Genomic DNA, 19,783 nt, shown 5'->3' on the forward strand with positions numbered 1-19,783 from the left:
GCTGTGTGACTTTGGGCAAGTCACTTTTCTCTGTGCCTCAGCTACTTCGTCTGTAAAATGGGGATGAAGACTGTGAGCCCCCCGTGGGACAACCTGCTCACATTGTAACCACCCCAGCGCTTAGAACAGTGCTTTGCACATAGGAAGCGCTTAATAAATGCCATCGTTATTATTAAGTGACTTGCCCAACTTGTACTTCCCAAGCGCTTAGTACAGTGCTCTGCACACAGTAAGCGCTCAACAAATGCGATTGATTGATTGACAGGACAGGGACCAGAGGGAAGATTTATTACTCTATTTATTTATTACTCATTTATTCATTTATTTATTTTACTTGTGCCTATCTATTCTATTTATTTTATTTTGTTAGTATGTTTGGTTTTGTTCTCCGTCTCCCCCTTCTAGACTGTGAGCCCGCTGTTGGGTTGGGTCCGTCTCTATATGTTGCCAACTTGTCCTTCCCAAGCGCTTAGTACAGTGCTTTGCACACAGTAAGCGCTCAATAAATGCGATTGATTGATTGACAGGACAGGGACCAGAGGGAAGATTTATTACTCTATTTATTACTCTATTCATTTTACTTGTACCTATCTATTTACTTTATTTTGTTAGTATGTTTGGTTTTGTTCTCTGTCTCCCCCTTCTAGACTGTGAGCCCGCTGTTGGGTTGGGACTGTCTCTATATGCTGCCAGCTTGTACTTCCCAAGCGCTTAGTACAGTGCTCTGCACACAGTAAGCACTCAATAAATTTGATTGATTGATTGACAGGACAGGGACCAGAGGGAAGATTTATTACTCTATTTATTACTCTATTCATTTTACTTGTGCCTATCTATTTATTTTATTTTGTTAGTATGTTTGGTTTTGTTCTTTGTCTCCCCCTTCTAGACTGTGAGCCCGCTGTTGGGTAGGGACTGTCTCTATATGCTGCCAGCTTGTACTTCCCAAGCGCTTAGTACAGTGCTCTGCGCACGGTAAGCGCTCAATAAATACGATTGATTGATTGACTGAAGATGGCAGGGGGCCAAGGGGTGCCACAGGAGCCTGGTACACAGGGAGGGGAGGGAAAGGAGCTATAAGACTAGGGTGTTTGTTCAGCGCCTACTATGTGCCCGGCACTGTACTAATGGGCAGGGGCCACTTGGAGGAGAGAGAGGAGCGGAATAATAATAAGAGGAAATGTGGTGTTTGTAGGCGCTTACTATGTGCCAGGCACTGTACTGTCATTATTATTATTATCGTTGTTATGGTATTTGTAAAACACTTACTATGTGCCAGGCACTGTACTAGTTGGGTAGGGACCGTCTCTATATGTTGCCAACTTGTACTTCCCAAGCGCTTAGTACAGTGCTCTGCACACAGTAAGCGCTCAATAAATACGATTGAATGCATGAATGGGCAGGGGCCACTTGGAGGAGAGAGAGGAGCGGAATAATAATGAGGAACTGTGGTGTTTGTAGGCGCTTACTATGTGCCAGGCACCGTACTAATGGGCAAGGGGCACTTGGAGGAGAGAGAGGAGCGGAATAATAATAAGAGGAACTGTGGTGTTTGTAGGAGCTTACTATGTGCCAGGCATTGTACTATCATTATTATTATTATCATTATGATATTTGTAGAACACTTACTATGTGCCAGGCACTGTACTAATGGGCAAGGGGCACTTGGAGGAGAGAGAGGAGCGGAATAATAATAAGAGGAACTGTGGTGTTTGTAGGCGCTTACTATGTGCCAGGCACTGTACTGTTATTATTATTATTGTTATGGTATTTGTAAATCACTTACTATGTGCCAGGCACTGTACTGTTATTACTATTATTATCGTTATGGTATTTGCAAAGCACTTACTATATGCCAGGCACTGTACTATTGGGAAAGGGCCACTTGGAGGAGAGAGAGGAGAGGAATAATAATAAGAGGAACTGTGGTGTTTGTAGGCACTTACTATGTGCCAGGCACTGTACTATTATTATTATTACCATTATGGTATTTGTTAATCACTTACTATGTGCCAGGCACTGTACTATTATTATTATTATTATTATTATCATTATTATTATCATTATTATTATTATCATTATGGTATTTGTAAAGCACTTACTATGTGCCAGGCACTGTACTATTATTATTATTATTATCATTATGGTATTTGTAAAGCATTTACTATGTGCCAGGCACTGTACCAATGGACAAGAGCCACTTGGAGGAGAGAGAGGAGCGGAATAATAATGAGGAACTGTAGTGGTTTTAGGCGCTTACTATGTGCCAGGCACTGTACTATTATTATTATTATTATCATTATGGTATTTGTAAAGCACTTACTATGTGTCAGGCACTGTACTAATGGGCAAGGGGCACTTGGAGGAGAGAGAGGAGCAGAGTAATAATAAGAGGAACTGTGGTGTTTGTAGGCGCTTACTATGTGCCAGGCACTGTACTATTATAATCGTTATGGTATTTGTAAAGCACTTATTATGTGCCAGGCACTGTACTATTATTATTATTATTATCATTATGGTATTTGTAAAGCACTTACTATGTGCCAGGCTCTATACTACTATTATTATTATCATTATATATTTATAAAGCATTTACTATGTGCCAGGCACTGTACCAATGGGCAAGGGGCACTTAGAGGAGAGAGAGAGAAGCAGAATAAAAATAAGAGTAACTGTGGTATTTGTAAGTGCTTACTATGTGCCAGGCACTGTATTAGTATTATTATTATTATTATTATTATTATTATTATTATTATTATTATGGTATTTGTAAAACACTTACTATGTGCCAGGCACTGTACTAATGGGCAAGGGGCACTTGGCGGAGAGAGAGGAACAGAATAAAAATAAGAGTAACTGTGGAGTATTAGAGGGAGGAGGGCTGAGGCAAAAAAAAAAAAAAGAGAAATAAATCTGGGAACTTTTTCCTTGTGCTCTCCCATTCATTCAGTCATATTCATTGAGCGCTGACTGTGTGCAAAGCACTGTCGTGGCCTAGTGGTAAGAGCCCGGGCTTGGGAGTCAGAGGTCATGGGTTCTAATAATAATAATAATGATGATGGCATTTATTAAGCGCTTACTATGTGCAAAGCACTGTTCTAAGCGCTGGGAAGGTTACAACGTGATCAGGTTGTCCCACGGGGGGCTCACAGTCTTAATCCCCATTTCCAGATGAAGGAACTGAGGCCCAGAGAAGTGAAATGACTTCCCCAAAGTCCCACAGCTGGCAATTGGTGGAGCCAGGATTTGAACCCATGACCTCTGACTCCAAAGCCCGGGCTCTTTCCATTGAGCCAAGCTGCTTGTCCGCTGTGTGACTTGGGGCAAGTCACTTCACTTCTCTGGGCCTCAGTTCCCTCATCTGTAAAATGGGGATTAAGACTGGGAACCCCACATGGGACAACCTGATTACCTTGTAGCTACCCCAGCGCTTAGAACGGTGCTTGGCACATAGTAAGCGCTTAAATGCCATCGGTATTATCATTATTATTACTAAGCCTTATTACAATAAACAAACACTTTACCTTGTATCTACCCCAGCGCTTAGAACAGTGCTTGGCATAGTAAGCACTTAAATGCCATTCATTCATTCAGTCGTATTTATTCAGCGCTTACTGTGTGCAGAGCACTGTACGTGGCTCAGTGGAAAGAGCCCGGGCTCTGGAGTCAGAGGTCGTGGGTTCAAATCCCGGCTCTGCCACTTGCCAGCTGTGCGACTTTGGGCAAGTCACTTCACTTCTCTGGGCCTCAGTTCCCTCACCTGTAAAATGGGGATGAAGACTGTGAGTCCCACGTGGGACAAGCTGATTACCTTGTATCTACCCCAGCGCTCAGAACAGTGCCTTGCACATAGTAAGCGCTTAGCAAACACCAACATTATTATTATTATTATTACTAAGTGCTTGGGAAGTACAAGTTGGCATCAGCATTATTATTATTACAAGAAACAGACGCTTTCCCTGTTCACAATGGGATCACAGCCCAGAGGGGGAGACAGCCATTACTCTAAGTAAATATTGTACTCTCTTCTAAGCGCTTAGCACAGTGCTCCGCACATAGTGACTGCTCAATAAGGGTGATTGATTGAGTGTGTTGTAACAGGGCCCTTTCTCTCGTCCTAGGAGCCTTTCCTACCACCTCTGCGGGCATCCTTGGGTGTGATTAGCCCTATTTTGCAGACGTCGCTCTGGAGCTCTGTCACATGGAAGGGACCCCGGCAGTGACGTCCAAGAAGGTGTTCGGCTCGTCGAAATAAAATAGCCACCGTACTGAGCGTCTCCGAGGGAAGGGGCAACAGTTGCTGGGAGACAACCGCGGCAGTCCGACTGGCCAGACCTGTGGCGGTAAAGGAAAGGCTCGTCTTCCTCGGATCGAGACGTTGGAGTTGGACCGAAAACAGCAACAGGTGCTGTAAGTGGTAAACGCATCGACGTGGCAAAGGACAGTCTTTACGCGCTCTCTCTGTCCACTCTTTTCCACCACACCTGCACACTTTTTTTAGGATTTCACTTGGCAGGGAGCTACATTTTAGAGTACAAAGGCCAGTTTTAACTGTATAAATGGGTGTGTGGGTGCACGTCTGTGGGTAGGAAGGAATTAGACGCCAAACCTGATCTCTGTAGCTTTGTTTCCAAAAGCAGCCGGCTAAGCTCGGGTTAGCCGAGGAGGGTTGAGCGCGGTTCTTTCCGTTTGTATTGTGAATGGTCGGTATATTCCTCGGCGGGCCGTCCTGCGATTGTCATAAAATATCCCCACCGCCCCACCGTCATGGAGCCCAAGGGGTCGGCGAGACGCAAAGGGGAAAAGCGAAAGGGAGTCGTGTTGACGTTAAAGCAGAAAATAGATATCTGTACCCGTCTCGAAAAGGGCGAGAACAGGAGCGTTCTGATGCGCGAGTACAGCGTCGGTTCTTCCACGATATACGACATCAAGGCTCGGAGAGGACGGCTGCTCAGATTCTTCGCCAGCTCCGAGTCGGCCAGAGCCGTCGAGCATCGCCGGACCCTGCATACGCCCAAATTAGAGCAGCTGGACAGTGTTTTATACGAGTGGTTTTCGTCGAAACGGGCGGAAGGCGCGCCGATGATGCTCATCGAGAAGGCGAAGGATTTTTACAGGCAGATGCAGTTGACCGAGCCGTGCGCGTTTTCTGATGGATGGCTTTCCTGCTTCAAGCTCCGGCATGGCATTAAAAGGGTCGAGGTCCCCCACGGGCGGAATTCGGCCGACCGCGAGGCCGCGGAGAAGTACCGTGGGTTTTTTAGGACTCTGATCACCGAGCACGATCTTTCCCCCGAACAGATTTACGATGCCGACGAGGCGGGCCTCCTCTGGCGCCGTCTGCCCGGTTCCACCCTCGCGGGGACCGGCGACCTGAGGCCGAATAAAGACCGGATGACGGTTCTGATCTGCGCTAACGCCGCGGGCTCCCATAAAATCAAACCTCTGGTGGTCGGAAAATGCAGTCGTTCCAGAGCCCTCAGAGGCATCCCCCACTTGCCCGTGGTGTACAGAGCCCAAGGAAACGCTCGGCTGGACGGAGAAATCCTTTACGACTGGTTTCATCACGTTTTCGTCGCCGCGGTGAGAGAACGCTTTAGAAGGGTAGGCTTGCCCCAAGAGAGCAAAGCTATCCTGTTGCTGGGGAGTGGCAGAGCTCTCCCTCGGGAAACGGAGTTAGCATCCGGGAATATATTCACCATCTTCCTGCCCGGGAATGTCACCCCTGTGAAGCAGGGCGTGGTACGAAACGTGAGGTGTTCTTACAAAAGGGACCTCCTGAGGAAAGCGATCAACCACGAGGGTCCGCCCCGGGACTTTGAGGCTCGTTATAACGTAAAGGATGCCGTTTTTAACGCGTGGCATTCGGTTAAAAGCGGAACGCTGAGGAGAGCCTGGACGCGACTGTGGCCCGACGCTACGACGGCGGACGGCTCCTCCGACGAGGACGGGTCCGAAGGGCGGAGGAGGGGTGGCGGGAAAGACGCTCTAGCGGAAATCCTCGAAACGGTGAAAGACACCCCTGCGTCCCATCCGATCGGCGTCCTCCGCGAGAGCGAGATCAGAGAGTGGGTGGAGGCGGATGGAGAGGTGGGAGCCACCCAGTCGGTGATCGGACCGGGGAAGACGGAGAGGTCCGAGACACCGGCGGAGGGGATTTCGGCGACGAGGACGAGGTCACTCGGAGCGAGGCCGCCTCGGCCTTCGGTACGCTCGTCAAGTTCGCTGAGAGGCAGCCGTGCTACTCGGCCCAAGAGGTCCTGCAGTTGCACGTCCTGCACTCCGCTTTCATGCAGAAGAGGCAGAAGACGAGGAAGCAAGCCGACATCAGGAAGCCGTTCACCAGAGCTTCCAGGGCTTGTCAGAGGGTCGCTCCGGACTCCGCTCGCTATCCTAAGCCCTCTGTGTCCGTGGCGGGGGCTACCGAGGCGCGGCCCCCAGCCACCCTTTGCGGGACCTGCAGTGGTGGAGCGATAACGAGGTTGGCTGGGCTTAAATAGGAGAAGGACCCTGACGAGCGTCGGAGGTAGCAACGGGAAAGGGGTCGGGAGGAAACGGACGTGACGAGACGTGTGTGCGGCTCGCTGCTGGTTTACGGCGGGTTGTCCCACCCGGTAGTGACACTCCTGGATGAAACTCGGCGAGCTACTTTTCGACAAGCGGCGAGGCTGGCCCCAAGGTGCTCCCAGACCCCTTAAGTGCCTCCTGAAATCTCAAATGAATGATTAATCAATCAATCAATCGTATTTATTGAGTGCTTACTGTGTGCAGAGCACTGTACTAAGCGCTTGGCAACATATAGAGACGGTCCCTACCCAACAGTGGGCTCACAGTCTAAAAGTCTAAGTGACCGTGTACTGGTTTTAGCGTGTTTAAGCTTGGTTTAAGGGGATCGTCGAGTGCGGTGCGGCCTAACAAGGCAAGCACTGGTCCGATGCTTTATCCTAAATGTGTGGCAACAACTTCTTTGAAACAATTTACTACAAGTACAGTATGACATCCTGTTGAGGAAATACGGTCACTCCGCTGTGACGTAGCTGCCTGCTGGAAGAACCTGGCGTTATGGGAAAGTTGTGCCAAAGCACTTAGTACAGTGTCTCCCCCTTTTAGACTGTGAGCCCGCTGTTGGGTAGGGACTGTCTCTATAAGTTGCCAACTTGTACTTCCCAAGCGCTTAGTACAGTGCTCTGCACACAGTAAGCGCTCAATAAATACGATTGATTGATTGATTGCTCTGCACCCAGCAAGTACTCAGTAAATACCATCGATTCGATCGAGTAACCGTCAATTTAAAGAGATGGGGGTAGGCTGTTCGAAGATACCACAGTGACTGACATTTTTTTGACCCAAGTTGCCGGATCGTCAAGAAGTCCACCACTGGCTGAGTGCTCTATACTTTTACCACTGGCTGTTATTTTGCCGTATTAAATACTGCAGAGGGACTAAAACACAAGCACAGTACTGTTCGCAGCACTACGGCCGAGGCAGAGGCTGGGAAGTGGAGTAGTGTAATTCCTCGACCGAACCCACGTAATTGTGCCCAGGTGTTTCTTCCCACGTGGGATCGCCCGGTGCCAGCTTCCTGCTCGCGTTCTATCATCAGAGAAGCAGCGTGGCTCGTGGAAAGAGCACAGGCTTTGGAGTCAGATGTCGTGGGTTTGAATCCCGGCTCCACCACATGTCTGCTGTGTGACCTTGGGCGAGTCATTTAACTTCTCTGAGCCTCAGTTCCCTCATCTGTAAAATGGGGATTAAGGCTGTGAGCCCCACGTGGGATAACCTGATCACCTTGTATCCCCCCAAGAGCTTGGAGCAGTGCTGTGCGCATAGTAAGTGCTTAACAAATGCCATCATTATTATTACTATTATCCCCAGACCCTTACTCTGGAAAGAAAATGCCCTAATTCTTCCAAAGGGTCACAGTCCTACTGTGTCCTAGCAGAACTGGCGGTCCAGTTGAAGGAGGTTCCTAAACAGGCCACCCCCAGTCCCTGGATTGCCGGCTAACATCATCATCATCATCATCATCAGTCGTATTTATTGAGCGCTTACTATGTGCAGAGCACTGTACTAAGCGCTTGGGAAGTACAAATTGGCAACATATAGAGACAGTCCCTACCCAACATTGGGCTCACAGTCTAAACATCACCTTCACTGGGCTAACAATCCCCGCTGCCCTCTTTGGGATGCTTAGACGGACTTCTTGGAAGCATTTTTGAAGACAGGAGGAATCCCCGTGCGAGGGAGGGAGGAATCCTCCCCCAAGCCCCCAAAGAGACAGGGATGCAGGCGCCTGAAGGTGTGGCCTACAGGCGGATGGGCTGTAGGCCCCACCCTCCCCCTTTTAGACTGTGAGCCCACTGTTAGGTAGGGACTGTCTCTATATGTTGCCAATTTGTACTTCCCAAGTGCTTAGTACAGTGCTCTGCACATAGTAAGCGCTCAATAAATACGATTGGTGATGATGATGATGATGACCAGCTGTGAGAGAGAGGTCTGGATGCCCCAAGGAGTCCACCCTCCTAAGCAAGCGGGGCTCACCGTTCTCCAGGCATTCCGGCCGGGCTGTCTCGGGAGCCGGAATGGGACCTGGAGGATCCGGAGGCCAGGCTGGGGAATGGACGGAGGAGGATTTCAGGCGGCGTTCTAGGAGGGAGCGACAGGGTACCTCCTGGGAATTCAGAAACGTTTGCCACTCAGGGAGCTTTCCCAGATGTTATACTGCAGGATTCCAGTGGACACAGTGGTCTTTCCAAGACTACCTTTCCCCGCCCCCGGCCCATCCACCAGTAGCACCTCTGCAACAAGTCGTCCTCAAACACCTTTCGCCTGCCCCTTTGTCTGGGGATGCACTGAGTACAGTGCTCTGCACATAGTAAGCGCTCAATAAATACGATTGACGATGAGTGAGCCAAGCAACTGAGAAGCAACACAACCCTAGCGGATAGAACGCAGACCTCGGAGTCAGAAGGGTCTGGGTTCTAATCCCGGCTCTGCCACTCCTCTGCTGGTTGACCTTGGCCGGGTCACTTAACTTCTCTGGGCTTCAGTTCCCTCATCTGGAAAATGGGGGTTAGGACTGTGAGCCCCATGTGGGACGGGCTGTGTCCAACTTGATTAGCTTGTATCCACCCCAGTGCTTAGAACGGTGTGTGGCGCAAACTTAGTGCTTAACAAATGCCATAGTTATTATCGTCGATATTATTATTATTCTCTGGGCCTCAGTTCCCTCATCTGTAAAACGAGGATTAAGACTGTGAGTCCCATGTGGGACAGGGACTGTGTCCAACCTGGTTAGCTTGTATCTACCCCAGCGCTTAGAATGGTGCCTGGTACGTAGTAAGCGCTTAGTAAATACAATTAGAAAAACAAAACAAAACTGACTTGTCTGGCTGCAGCCGACAGGAAGGTTTGGAAGTGAATATTTCCAGGAGCACTAGTATCCTGGGGGCCCCATGTGGTTCCCCAGCATCCCCAAAATGGGCCCCCAGAGATGACTGTTTAGACCTGCTCTGGTTCGACTGATCGATCGGTGCTATTTATTGAGTGCTTACTGTGTGCAGAGCCCTGTACTAAGCTCTTGAGAGGAACAGTGCAACAATAAAAGGACATATCCCCTACTCACAACGAGTTTACAGTCTAGGAGGATGCACTTTAACGACTCTGGTGGTAAGCGCTCAATAAATACAATTGATTGACTGGTTCATTCATTCAATCGTATTTATTGAGCACTTACTGTGTGCAGAGCACTGTACTAAGCGTTTGGGAAGTACAAGTTTGCAACATATAGAGGCCGTCCCTACCCAACAGTAGTCTGGGCTTCTGCGATGACGGTCACGTAGATCGGTGAACGCAGTGTATAGGGAGACGCACGTCAGGTCTCCCGCCTTTCCTTTCGTGGCTTCTGGCCGGAGCCGGTAACTGTGACGGCGTCGTTGACCGCGTGTAGGATAGTTGTCCAATAAATTTGCTTTACAAGTACGGCATCAAGTTGTTTGAAGTCATTGGTCTGCGTCGTCCTGCTATTTTCAAATTCTTTATTGCGGCTCTGAATTCCAGACGTATTCAAAAGATGGATGATTTTCTCGGACGCGTGGCCTAGTGGATAGAGCACAGGGCTTGGCATCCGAAGGACCCGGGTTCTATCCCGGCTCCACCGCTTGCCTGCTGTGTGACCTTGGGCGAGTCACTTAACGTCTCGGTGCCTCAGTTACCTCCTCTGTAAAATGGGGATTGAGACTGTGAGGCCCCTGTGGGACAGGGACTGTGTCCAACCCGATTTGCTTGTATCCACCCCGGCACTTAGTACGGTGTCTGACACAGAGTAAGCGCTTAACAGATGCCACAGTTTTTCTTATTATTAGAGCATATATTAGCGTTTCTTGGATTAGCGTGTCAATTGTTTAGTACCGTAGTTTGCCCACACAGTAAGAGCTCAGTAAATATCAGTGATTGGTTTTTGGATCAGCAGTAGCCTGGGCGGGCAGTTCATGGGCCAGTGACTTGAGTTCAGATGGGGAAGAGCTAAAGGAAATTACCATCCTCGTGGAAGCCAGACTAGTTGGAACGAGGTCAAGTCATCTGCAGAACAGACTCTGCTACACGAAGTAAAAAAATCTTTGCGTGGCTGCAGAGAAGGGGAACTCTATCTGAACTAACAAAGGGATACTGGGGCTCTCAAAAAAAAGCTGGAACTTGCTGGATTAGAACAGGTTCCGAATCTGCGTCGTCTTCAGCTACGAGGAGCCAGACCCCAGAGGTGGACTAAATGAGGGAAGAGGGGAAGAGAGGGTGTCACATCCTCCCTGACATGCTATGCCCGGGTCCCTACGACCCTCTAAATATGATCAGTTCAAGCGTTTCTGGGAATTTCTTGGATTCTGAGCGTGTCCGGGACTTTCCACGTCCTAAAACCAGTCCATAGAGTCTTAGTGTGTCCCCAATAATGTGGTTAGTTGGCAAGTTCAGTCCTGTCCCAGCGGAACCTAAATAAAACAAGCACAATTTTTTTAACGGCATTTAAGTGCTTACTATGTGTTAAACGCTATTCTAAGTGTTGGGGTAGGTACAAGTTAACTATGTTGGACGCAGCCCCCGTCCCGCAAGGAGCGCACGGTTTAATTAGGAGGGAGAAGGGGAATTGAAACCCTGTTTTACAGTCGAGGGAACTGAAGCACGGAGAAGTGACTTGCCCAAGGTCACAGAGCAAACAGTTGGCAGGCCCGTGCTCCTTCCGCTAAGCCACGCTGCTTATCCTGCATTGTTAGGATCCTTGCAATGGTCTCTCTGACTTACGCATTCATTCATTCAGTCATATCTATTGAGTGCCTACTGTGTGCAGAGCACTGGACTAAGCACTTGGGAAGTACATATAGAAGCGGACCCTAGCCAACAACGGGTTCACAGTCTAGAAGGGGGAGACAGACAACAAAAAACCTGTAGAAAGGTGTCAAAATCGTCAGAACGAGTATCTACCTATCTACCTGGGGTCTATAAAATGGGTTGCCCCAAAAGATTCTCCTTCTGGATTTAGGACCGTCAGTCCAACTAAAGGCAAATGAATTTAGGGGCTTTGTCCTTGAAAGGCCAAACCGGCCCACTTCTGGAAAACGCCCTTCCATCAGAATTTCCTGCCAACAGGATTTCCTGCCTTTCCGGTGGTGGTGGCTCTCTCCGCTCTAGGAACCTGGTAGGGCCACGAGAACAATCAATTAATCAGTGGTGTTTATCGAGGACTAAGCACTTGGGAGAGGACAATACAACTGAGTTGGTAGACACACTCCCCGCCTACAACAAGTTTACGGTGTAGACATCAATATGAACCATTCATTGGCTCAGAAATCAGCCTCCGGGTGTTGTCTGGCAATTGAGAAGCTGAGGGCCTAGTGGATAAGGACCTGGGTTCTACCACCGGCTGTACCACTTGTCTGCCGTCTAACCTTGGGCAAGTTACTCCACTTCTCTGTGCCTCAGTTCCTTCATCTGTAAAAGGGGATTAAGACTGTGAGCCCCATGGACTGGACTACGTCCAACCTTGTATGTACCCCAGTGCTTAGTACAGTGCCTGGCACATATGAGGTAACTGAGGCTCAGAGAAGTGAAGTGACTTGCCCAAGGTCACACAGCAGACATGTGGCAGAGCCGGGATTTGAACCCATGGCCTCTGACTCCAAAGCCCGGGCTTTTTCCACTGAGGCACGCCGCTTCTCTGTACTTTCCCAGAAGTGTCAAGGTTAATATAGCTGTGTCTTCCCCCGCCATCCCCCCTCAAACTCCCCTAGCATTCATTCATATTTATTCATATCCATTCATATTTATTCATATTCTCCCCCACCCCATCCCCCCAGCCTTACCTCCTTCCCCTTCCCACAGCACCTGTATATATGTATATATGTTTGTAGGTATTTTTTACTCTATTTTACTTGTACATATTTATTCTATTTATTTTATTTGGTTTATGTGTTTTGTTTTGTCGTCTGTCTCCCCCTTCTAGACTGTGAGCCCGGCCGTTGGGTAGGGACCGTCTCTAGATGTTGCAAACTTGTACTTCCCAAGCACTTAGTACAGTGCTCTGCACACAGTAAGCGCTCAATAAATACGATTGAATGCATGAATGAATGAAAAGTAAGCACTTAAGGACCTGGGCTTTAATCCCGGCTCTGCCACGTGTCTGCTGCGCGACTTTGGGCAAGTTGCTTCACTTCTCTGGGCCTCAGTTACCTCATCTGTAAAGCGGGGATTAAAAATGCGAGCCCCATGTGGGACAGGGACTGCGTCCAATCTGATTAACTTGTATAATAATGATGGTATTTGTTAAGCGCTTTACTATGTGCAAAGCACTGCTCTGCCCCGGCGCTTAGAACAGTGCCTGGCACGTAGTAACAAGTACCATCATTATCATTATTATTATCATGAGGTCGGGGAGGATTTGACCCCAGGGGGCTAAATATCAGAACCCTCGTCGGTCCCAGGCACCAACCAGGGTATCATCATCATCAATCGTATTTATTGAGCGCTTACTGTGTGCAGAGCACTGTACTAAGCGCTTGGGAAGTACAAGTTGGCAACATACCCAACTTGTACCCAGCGGCTGGGCATCTGCTTGGCACATCCCATTATTTCCCTTGGTACACCGAGTCCCCTAGACCCTTTCCGGTCCCTACGTCCCCGCTCCCTTTGGTAAAACTCATCTTTTGCTCTTTCCATTCCCCTCCCTCCCTGCCCCCCTCCAGCGATTATCTCCATGGAGACGCTCCTGCGGAAAGTTAAACCGGATGACGCAAAGGTCGCTGCAGTCAAGTGAACCCCCGCCGGCCGGAATCGTGTTCCCTAAGGCATGTAGCATCTCCTCTCTTGTTCTCCATGTAATCTTGAACGGTTGTGATGCGTTTCGTGTGTCTTTCCCCGTGCTCTGGATGGAGTGCCAGAGTCAAATAACTTTGGACATTTCCCATCCCATGAGTTTGAAACGCCTAGGGAGTTTAAATTAAACTTTAAATTCAATCGTAATTTAAATCCAATGAACTGGATTCAGGAAGAGCTTGAGAGTTGTGACTATGTTGTGACTATGGTTGAGCTGGTTACTGGTTACAGTTTGTTCCTTTCACTCCTTAGGAGCCTCACTTGGATTCGGTCGTATTTATTGAGTGCTTACTTTGTGCAGAGCGCTGTACTAAGCGCTTGGGAGAGTACAATAGAACAATTAACAGACACATTCCCTACCCACAACAGTCTAGAGGGGTGACATGTTAGCCTAGGAGAAGCAGCGTGGCTTAGTGGATCGAGCATGGGCATGAGAGTCAGAAGGTCATGGGTTCCAATCCCAGCTCTGCCAATATATCTGGTGTGTGACCTTGGGTGAGTCACTTCACTTGTCTGGGCCTCAGTTCCTTCCTCTGTTCAATAATAATAATAATAGTGATGGCATTTATTAAGCGCTTACTATGTGCAAAGCAGTGTTCTAAGCGCTGGGGAGGTTACAAGGTGATCGGGTTGTCCCACGTGGGGCTCACAGTCTTAATCCTCATTTTACAGATGAGGGAACTGAGGCCAGAGAAGTTAAGTGACTTGCCCAAAGCCACACAGCTGACAATTGGCAGAGCTGGGATTTGAACCCATGACCTCTGACTCCAAATCCCATGCTCTTCCCACTGAGCCATGCTGCTTCAATGGGGTTTAAGAGTGTGAGCCCTCTGTGGGATAGGGACTGTGTCAATCAATCAATCAATCAATCGTATTTATTGAGTGCTTACTGTGTGCAGAGCACTGGACTAAGCGCTTGGGAAGTGCAAGTCGGCAACACATAGAGACGGTCCCTACCCAACAGCGGGCTCACAGTCTAGAAGGGGAAGACAGACAACAAAACCAAACATACTCCAACCTGACTTAACTTGTATTTACCCCAGCGCTTAGAACAGTGCTTGACAAATATTAAGTGCTTAACAAGTACCATAATTAACAGATAAATAAATTGCAGATAGACTCCATTCTGTTCTAGAATCATAGAACAATAGAGCTAGAAAGGAACCTCAGAGATGTAGAGCGCCCGGCCTGCAGACAGGTGAGCGAATAAATCAACCAGGAAAGATGTGACTGGCCTTTTCTGGAAGATCTCCAGAAATGAAGGCTCAAAAATTCCTTTGGTGATCGGTCTTTCTGGCACTCAAGAAGCAGCGTGGCTCAGTGGAAAGAGCCTGAGCTTTGGGGTCAGAGGTCATGGGTTCAAATCCCGGCTCCTCCAATTGTCAGCTGGGTGACTTTGGGCAAGTCACTTCACTGTGCCTCGGTTACCTCATCGGTAAAATGGGGATTAAGACTGTGAGCCCCCCGTGGGACAACCTGATCACCTTGTAACCTCTCCGGCGCTTAGAACAGTGCTTTGCACATAGTAAGCGCTTAATAAATGCCATCACTATTATTATTATAGACCCGGGCCCGGGAGGTCAGGGGAACTGGGTTCTCATCTGGGCTTCGCCACTAGTCTGATGTCTCTATATGTTGCCAACTTGTATTTCCCAAGCGCTTAGTACAGTGCTCTGCACACAGTAAGTGCTCAATAAATATGATTGATGATGATGATGATGTATGACCTTGGGCAAGTCACTCCAAGGATCTTCCGAACTCTTTGGAGCTGACGGAGTGGTTCTGTCTGGAGCAGAGCTTATCATCTAGGTTTCATGAAACTCTGAAAATGCATCAGAATGCTATCATGCACACAGCTATTGTAGCTGGCATCGGAGGCAGTTGCAGCTGCTCCTTCTTTAGTCTTATAATAATAATAATAATGGCATTTATTAAGCGCTTACTATGTGCAAAGCACTTTTCTAAGCTGGAGAAGCAGTGTGGCCTAGTGGCTAGAGCACTGGTCTGGGAGTCCAAAGGACCTGGGTTCTAATCCTGCTTCCGCCACTTGTCTGTTGCCTAACCATGGGCAGGTTGCCTCAGCTGTGCCTCAGTTACCTCATCCATAAAATGGGGATTAAGGCTGTGAGCCCCATGGGACGTGGACTGTGTGCAACCTGACTAGCTGATTTCCACCCCAGCACTCAATACAGTGCCCGGCAAATAGTAAGTGCTTAACAAATGCCATTTTAAAAAAATCACAGCTTGTAGCAATAATTGTGGTATTTGTTAACTGCTTACTATGTGCCAAGAACCATAGTAAGCACGGGGGTAGATATGAGATCATCATGTCCCACATGAGGCTCACAGTCTAATCAGTCAATTGATCATAATAATAATAATGATGGCATTTGTTAAGCACTTACTATGTGCAAAGCACTGTTCTAAGTGCTGGGGGGGATACAAGGTGATCAGGTTGTCCCACGTGGGGCTTACAGTCATCATCCCCATTTTACAGATAAGGTAACTGAGGCTCCGAGAAGTTAAGTGACTTGCCCAAGGTCACACAGCAGACATGTGGCGGAGCTGGGACTTGAACCCTTGACCTCTGACTCCAAAGTCCGTGCTTTTTCCACTGAGCCACGCTGCTTCTCTATTTATTGAGTGCTTACTGTGTGCAGAGCACTGTACTAAGCACTTGGGAGAAGACATTCATTCATTCATTCAGTCATATTTATTGAGCATTTACTGTATCATGTCCCATATGAGGCTCACAGTCTAATCAGTCGATTGATCGTATTTATTGAGTACTTACTGTGTGCAGAGCACTGTACTAAGCACTTGGGAGAAGACATTCATTCATTCAGTCGTATTTATTGAGCACTTACTGTATGCAAAGCACTGTACTAAGTGCTTGGGAAGTACAAGTTGGGAGACGGTCCCTACCCAACAACGGGCTCACAGTGTAGAGGGGGGAGACAGACAATATAAATAAATAAATTACGGCTATGTATATAAATGCTGTGGGGCTGGGCGGGGGGGATGAATAAAGGGAGCAAGTCAGGTCGATGCAGAAGGGAGTGGGAGAAAAGGGAAAGAGGGCTTAGTCAGGGAAGGCCTCTTGGAGGAGATGTGCTTTCAGTAAGGCTTTGAAGCAGGAGAGAATAATTGTCATTCGGATATGATGAGGAGGGTGCTCCGGGCCAGGGGCAGGATGTGGGGGAGAGGTTGGCAGTGAGATAAATGAGATTGAGGTACAGTGAGTAGGTTGGCATTAGGGTAGTGAAGTGTGCGGGTTGGGTTGAAATAGGAGCTCCGCCAATTGTCAGCTGTGTGACTTTGGGCAAGTCACTTCACTTCTCTGTGCCTCCGTTACCTCATCTGTAAAATGGGGATTAAGACCGTGAGCCCCCCGTGGGACTGTGAGCCCCCCGTGGGACAACCTGATCACCTTGTAACCTCCCCAGTGCTTAGAACAGTGCTTTGCACATAGTAAGCACTTAATAAATACCATCATTATTATTATTATTATAGGAGGGGTTAAGGTAATTTAATGCTTTAAAGCCGTCAGTAAGAAGTTTCTGTTTGATGTGGAGATGGATTCATTAATTCAGTAGTATTTATTGAGCACTTACTGTGTGCAGAGCACTGTACTAAGTGCTTGGGAGGTACAAGTTGGCAACATATAGAAACAGTCCCTACCCAACAGTGGGCTCACAGTCTAGAAGATGGATGGGCAACCACAGGAGGTTCTTGAGGATGGGGGAACATGACCTGAATGTTCTTGAAGAAAACTGATCCAGGCAGCAGAGTGAAGTATGGATTGGAGTGGGGAGAGACAGGAGGCTGGGAGGTCAGCGAGGAGGCTGATGAACAACCAAGGAGAGACAGGATAAGTGCTTGCATTACTGAGATAGCAGTTTGGATGGAGAGGAAAGAGTGGATTTTAGCCTTGTTGTGAAGGTTGAATCCACCCACAGGATTTAGTGATGGGTTGATTAAGAGAGAGAAGTCAAGGATAATGCTAAGACAGGAAGGATGGTAGTGCTGTCTACAGGGAGGGGAAGGTCAAGGGAAGGACAGGGTTTGGGTGGGAAGATGAGGAGCTCTCTTTTGGACATTTTAAATTTGAGGTGACTGCAGGACATCCAAGTAGAGATGTCTTGAAGGCAGGAGGAAGTATGAGACTGCAGAGGAAGAGGGAGATCAGGGCTGGAGATGTAGAGGAAGCCATGTGAGCAAAGGATTGAAGGGAATGGGTGAAGGTGGAGAATAGAGGGAACTCAGAACTAAACCTTGAGGGACCCCCAAAGTTAGGGGATGGGAGGTAGAGGAGGGGCCCATGAAAGGGACTGAGAATGAGCAGCCAGAGAGATGATAGGAGGAGAACCAGGAGAGGACAGTGTCAGTGAAGCCGAGGTTGGATAATGTTTCTGGGAGAAGGGGATGGTTGACAGTGTCGAAGGCAGATGAAAGGTCGAGAAGGGTTAGGGTGGAGCAGAGGCCACTGGATTTGGTGAAGAGATCATTGGTGACCTTGAGGGAGTGGTTTCTGTGGAGTGAAGGGGATGGAAGCCAGATTGGAGGGGATCAAGGAGAAAATTGGAGAGTAACTTGAGACATTGGGAGTAGACAACTCACGGAGTTTGGAGAGAAATGCTAGGCGGGAGATGGGTAGGAGGGAGATGGATGATAATTGGAGGGAGTCATGGGGTCAAGGGAGGGTTAGGATAGGGGAGACATGGGCATGTTTGAAAGCAATGAGGAAAAGGTCACTGGAGAGTGAACAGTTGAAGATGGCAGTTAGGGAGGGAAAAAGGGAGGGGCCCGGTGCTTTCGTAAGGTGTGATGGAATGAGGTCGGATGTGCAGGTGGAGGGGGTGGATTTTGAGAGAAGGCAGGAGATTTCCTGTTGAGATACTGCTGGGAGAACTAGGAGATTTAAAGAAGGGGCAGGAGGAGGGAGGGACTGGGAAGAGGTGGGGAAGATTTTAGGGAGATCATGTCTGATAGTTTCAATTTTCTGGATGAAGTCAGCGGTCAGATCACTGGGGGCAAAAGCTGGGAGAGGCAGGGGGACGTAAGGATTTTTAGGGGGGAGTTAAACATCTGGAACAACAGGCAAGGGTGATGGATGTCAATAAGGAAGGAGAAATAATTTTGCCGGGCAGAGTTAAAAAACGTGAGAATAAACTTGAAATGAACTAGGTCAGCCTGATATCTAGACTTTCACCAATAGTTCTCTGCGGCCTGTGCACAGAAGCTAAGGAAGTGGACTGTGGAGTTGATCCAGGGCTGTGGGTTAGTGGGATGTGATGGATGAGGGGATAGGGGAGCGAGTGAGTTGAGTTCAGTAAGAGAGGGTGGCATTGAGAGTGTCAGTTTGGTCATCAAGGGAAGGTAGTTTGGGTATGGAGGCTAAATGAGGCATGATGAGTTGAGAAAATTGGATGGGGTCAGAAGATTGGAGGTCTCTTTGGGGGAACAGAATAGATTTGCGGGGAGGAAGCAAGCGTGAGGGCAAGAAGACAGGTGAGGAGGTTGTGGTCAGATAGAGGGATTTCAGAGTTTGGTGAGGTTAGAGATTGTGTAGTGGTTAGAGATGATGAGATGGAGTGTGTGTCCAAGTTGGTGAGTGGGTGAGCTGGGGTGGATCAGGAGGTCAGGGGAGACGAGTGATAGAAAGCGGGCAGCAGAAGGGTTGTCGGGAACTCCTGTGTGGATAGCATAGTCCCCAAGGATTAACACGGGGATGAAGAAAGAGAGAAGGAATGCGAGAAAGGGATCCAGATGGTTCAAAAAAGTTGGAGGTTGGATCAGGGGGTGCTGTAGATGACAGTTACTGGAATCTGGAGTGGGCAGTAGAGGCGGATGATGTGAGCTTCCAAGGCAGGGAAAGAAAGGTGGAATGGTGCGAAAGCGGCAGTGGGGTGTGAGAAGGAAGCCAACCCCCCCTCTTTCCCAGTGAAAAGTCTAAGTAGGATGGAAAACAGGTATTGAATCCCACTTTTGCAGATGAGAGTACTGAGGCATTGAAAAGTTAAATAATAATGATGGAATTTGTTAAACGCTTCCTATGTGCAAAGCACTGTTCTGAGCACTAGGTCACACAGAAGGTATGTGGTGGAGCCTCAATTATTCTTATTATTATCAATAATAATAATAATAATAGTACTTGTTAAATGCTTACTATGTGCCAAGCACTGTTCTAAGTGCTGGGATAGATACAAGGTAATCATGTTGAACACAGTTCCTCTCCCACATGGGGCTGACAGTCTCAATTCCCATTTTACAGATGAGGTCACTGAGGCCCGGAGAAACGAAGTGACATGCCCAAAGCCGCACACCAGATAAGTGGTGGAACCGGAATTAGAACCCATGACCTTTTGACGCCCAGGCTCTATCCCCTAGGCCAGGCTGCTTCTCCTAGAACCTAGGGCCT

At 48.3% G+C, this 19,783-nt stretch overlaps 2 protein-coding genes and 1 long non-coding RNA gene across 4 annotated transcripts in view; 2 read left to right on the plus strand and 1 right to left on the minus strand.

The window, feature by feature from the left end:
- Nucleotides 1-4,141: 4,141 nt before the first annotated feature.
- XRCC3 (X-ray repair cross complementing 3) overlaps nucleotides 4,142-19,783 on the plus strand; it is a 63,392-nt gene continuing 47,750 nt past the window's right edge. Inside the window, exons 1-2 of one of the 2 annotated variants that reach the window (XM_038751380.1) lie at nucleotides 4,142-4,410; nucleotides 13,233-13,334. The gene's annotated coding sequence lies outside the window, so the exon portion shown is untranslated. The remainder of the gene's footprint in view (nucleotides 4,411-13,232; nucleotides 13,335-19,783) is intronic. The other variant, XM_038751388.1, reaches the window with a different exon arrangement.
- Nucleotides 4,768-6,477, plus strand: JRK (Jrk helix-turn-helix protein). The gene is made up of 3 exons (XM_038745992.1): nucleotides 4,768-6,090; nucleotides 6,171-6,360; nucleotides 6,464-6,477. The coding sequence occupies exons 1-3, from the start codon at nucleotides 4,768-4,770 to the stop codon at nucleotides 6,475-6,477; spliced, it is 1,527 nt and encodes a 508-aa protein (XP_038601920.1).
- Nucleotides 9,744-19,783, minus strand: part of LOC119932293 — a 29,847-nt gene continuing 19,807 nt past the window's right edge. The window contains exon 3 of the long non-coding RNA XR_005452299.1: nucleotides 9,744-10,098. This is a non-coding gene — a long non-coding RNA (uncharacterized LOC119932293). The remainder of the gene's footprint in view (nucleotides 10,099-19,783) is intronic.

Source organism: Tachyglossus aculeatus, chromosome 1 (assembly GCF_015852505.1).
Source record: "Tachyglossus aculeatus isolate mTacAcu1 chromosome 1, mTacAcu1.pri, whole genome shotgun sequence".
Lineage (NCBI taxonomy): Eukaryota > Metazoa > Chordata > Mammalia > Monotremata > Tachyglossidae > Tachyglossus > Tachyglossus aculeatus.

Coding starts and splice junctions, on each gene's coding strand:
- JRK (XM_038745992.1), top strand. CDS start 4,768: ATGGAGCCCAAGGGGTCGGCGAGACGCAAAGGGGAAAAGCGAAAGGGA. Junction 6,091..6,170: donor GGGTGGAGGCGGATGGAGAG/GTGGGAGCCACC, acceptor TTCGGCGACGAG/GACGAGGTCACTCGGAGCGA.